General features: G+C 46.7%; 1 protein-coding gene across 1 annotated transcript; it reads left to right on the top strand.

Annotated features, from left to right (window-relative positions):
- The first annotated feature begins 653 nt into the window (after window positions 1-653).
- Window positions 654-1,205, top strand: LOC143036673 (uncharacterized). The gene has a single exon (XM_076204231.1). It carries the CDS (start codon window positions 654-656, stop codon window positions 1,203-1,205), a length of 552 nt encoding a protein of 183 aa, XP_076060346.1.
- The last annotated feature ends 2,404 nt before the right edge of the window (window positions 1,206-3,609 follow it).

The following is a 3,609-nucleotide window of genomic DNA, read 5'->3' as shown; positions in this document are numbered from 1 at the left end:
ACGCAACCGCTGACGCTCTCTCCAGAATCATTCACGCAGTCTCTCCGCAGTCCACTGTCATCGACTACGCCGCCGTTGCAGCAGCACAGGCCAACTGCGACGACTTGCAGCGACTGTTGGACAACCCTTCCCTCAAGATGGAGAAAATTCAAGTACCCGGCACAGACATCCGTCTGTATGCTGACGTCTCCACCGGCAACCTTCGCCCCTTTATACCTACGTCATTCCGGCATCAACTCTTCCGCCACCTTCATGACCTTGCACACCCTGGCATCCGTGCATCCCAACGGATGTTGACCTCCAAGTTCATCTGGCCAAGCATCAACAAGGACGTCAGGCACTGGGCCCGCACCTGCCTCCAGTGCCAGGCTTCCAAGGTAACACGACACACATTTTCCCCACTAGTCTCTATCAGGTTCAGCCACATACACGTCGATATCGTCGGCCCACTCCCGTACTCCAACGGCTACAAGTACGTGTTCACCTGTGTCGACCGCTTCACTCGTTGGCCAGAGGCGATTCCCATTCCTGACATCAACACCGACACCGTTGCACGAGCGTTCGTCGACAACTAGGTTGCTCGCTTCGGTTTCCCGACCAACCTAACCTCGGACAGAGGCAGCCAGTTCGAATCGACCCTCTGGAACAAGGTAATGGCCCTTCTTGGTATCCGCCGTTACCGTACTGCCAGTTACCATCCCCAGGCCAACGGCATGGCAGAGCGTTTTCATCGCCAGCTCAAGGCCGCCCTCTACGCCCATGCCCTTAACAACGAGCTCTGGTCAGTGACGCTGTCCCTTTTACTCCTTGGCATCAGGACCTCCCTCAAGGTTGACATTGGCCACTCTCCTGCACAACTCATTTTCGGCACCCCCCTCAGGCTTCCCGGGGAATTCGTCACTGACGTGCCTCACTCCAATTCCTGTACTCCACACGACTTTGTCTTCCAACTGAAGGAGACCATGGCCAAGCTCCACCCCGTCCCGCCACGCCACGCCAAGTCGCCTGGAACCTTCGTGAGCCAAGACTTTCTCCAGTGCACCCACGTTTTCGTTAGAACGGACGCCGTCAGAAAAGCCCTCCAGCCTCCGTACGAAGGCCCCTTCGAAGTTTTGCGCCGCACCAGGAAGATCGTGATAATTCGGCGCAATGGAAAGCATGACCATATATCCACTGATCGGGTCAAACCAGCCTACCTTTTTTGACCCCACGGACACTCCGGTCAACAGCACTCCCATTCCTACTCCTCCAAGACTGTCTCGTTTCACCAGTCACTCGGGAGGGAGTAATGTGGCAACACGCCAATGCTGCACTGTCCCCTTAGCGCACATATCATTGTTGTAAATTAAATTGTTAATCTTGGTCAAAACAATTATGTATGTCGATTGTAATAAATTTATATATTTTAAAAGTTGTGTCACATAAGAGGATGGCCATTATTTTGTAAAATGTATTTATATATAATATTATATGCATACTCTGTACAAAGTCTTAATATATTCATCGTGTATAGTTTATGTCATGGTGGACGGGCAATCCAATAAAAAAAAGTCCACGAGACTATAAAAATAACCGAGCAAGTGGGTCTGCCCCACACCTAACATAATTCTAACTTCTTTCCATTTCATTCTTTCCCGCCACTACACTCCCTCCCTCTCCCCCATCTTATTTATCCTGCCCTCTAACTAATAATAAGTCCTGAAGAGATGTGAACTTTCATTAATCCTTCACTTAAGGACGATACCATTTACCATGATGTGGTAACTAGCCACATCAACTCACAGATTCATAGATCAAGGACTTCTTCATGCTTAATCCAATGTGCGGTCAACGTAATTTTTTACTTACAAGGGAGGTAGCCAAAGTCAAAGGCATAATCCACTCCCACCCATTTCATCCCATACTCCACTCCTATGGATTTATGAGATCAACGTACATGGTTGTTATATTCCCACATATTTTAATAGTCTGATTTATGGTCTGAATTTTGCTTATTGCCAAGAGATGTTCCTAACATCATGAGGCAATGCAACATCAGTACGTTTAGATTTGAAAAAGAATGGCCCACGAAGCGAGCTTCTAGCCCGCAGAATAAAGCAAAGAACAAAGAACAAATTGTAGACCTCGAATTCTCACCTACACATTCCACCTCTTCGACCTTCTATTTCTCCTTCTCCTGTTCCTCTTACTCCTCTTCCCTTCCTTCCTTTACCTCTTAATCCTCCTCCTCACCTTCCTTCTCATCAACAACTAGTGGTGATGACGAACACAATACGCATTGCGCGAGTGACCTCGCAATTTTCCACACTTCACCAACATAAGTTCAAGGACACAAAATCCTTTTGTGGTCAAGAGCCAATCTAGCCATCTCTCCCATTCCACACTCCATCCCACCATCCACCACTCCCAATACACTTCTAGTAAATAGAATTCTTTCCCTTCCTCCCTCCTACCCTCCCACAAGCCTTCACGACCTCCGCTCTGTCTCCCTATCGCGATTAATGAGTCTTTCAGATTGATGATGTGTATGGCGACGCTGTGGAAGGAGACCACGTCCCCACAATAGTCTAAAGGAACCTTCGTCTCCCCCGCGAAGTCCTTAGGCTGAAGGAGACCATGACTGTCCATTTAAGGGCAGCAACTGTAATTTTACCCGATTGGCGGGACTTCTGAAAGATCTAAGTACTTGAACACTAAGTGCTGACGACTAGTAGCAATATCAATGAACAAGGCGACGGGGCTACAAGTCTCTTTCTCTCTATCTCTCTCTTTCTCTCTCTCTCTCTCTCTCTCTCTCTCTCTCTCTCTCTCTCTAAAAAAGGAAAAAGTCAACTGTTAACTCTTTCGATACTGATTGGGTGCCATGAATATGAATAGAAGCCTGGCGACAGCTAGAGTAAAAGGAAAAATGACAACACGTACAGAAAAGCTGGTAAGCACAGAGAAGTTGATGGAAACGGTAGTTTTAGATTCCACTCTTTTCACAGGATTTCTACGACATAGAATCACACCATACATGAAGCACGTACTCCATACGAGAGCTATTAGAAACCCTGTATTGAGTTAGCAGCTGCGGCGTGATGAGAATATTAAGGCAGTACAACCACCTAATTTCTCGTTAACTTTTTTGTACACGTGTGTGTGTGTGTGTGTGTGTGTGTGTGTGTGTGTGTGTGTGTGTGTGTGTGTGTGTGTGTGTGTGTGTGTGTGTGTGTGTGTGTGTGTGTGTGTGTGTGTGTGTGTGTGTGTGTGTGTGTGTGTGTGTGTGTGTGTGTGTGTGGCGCGATCATGCGTGCGTGTTTAGCACAGTTTGTTCATTTCAGCTTTTGTGATTGTGTGTTTCACATTTTCACGGTGAAAAGCTTCTCTATGCTGAATAAAATCACCTGGCGCCAGTCAGAACACAATGTAACTAAATACTCTTACATTAATGGAAAGGGTTATTTGAGATTCCTTTTAACGCTTATCCACTTAGAAGTTCTAAAAATGTTGTCCGAAGTTACCTAATTCAAAAACCACTTAAATAGCCATGAGCCTGAACAGGGTTACTTTCTTTAAGTGGATATAGACAGAATAAACTTATCAATAACTCCATCCTCACTCTGAAAC

The sequence above is a fragment of the Oratosquilla oratoria genome, chromosome 2 (genome assembly GCF_046742065.1).
Source record: "Oratosquilla oratoria isolate Oo_2021 chromosome 2, ASM4674206v1, whole genome shotgun sequence".
Lineage (NCBI taxonomy): Eukaryota > Metazoa > Arthropoda > Malacostraca > Stomatopoda > Squillidae > Oratosquilla > Oratosquilla oratoria.
This window is presented reverse-complemented; position numbering and strand designations above follow the sequence as displayed.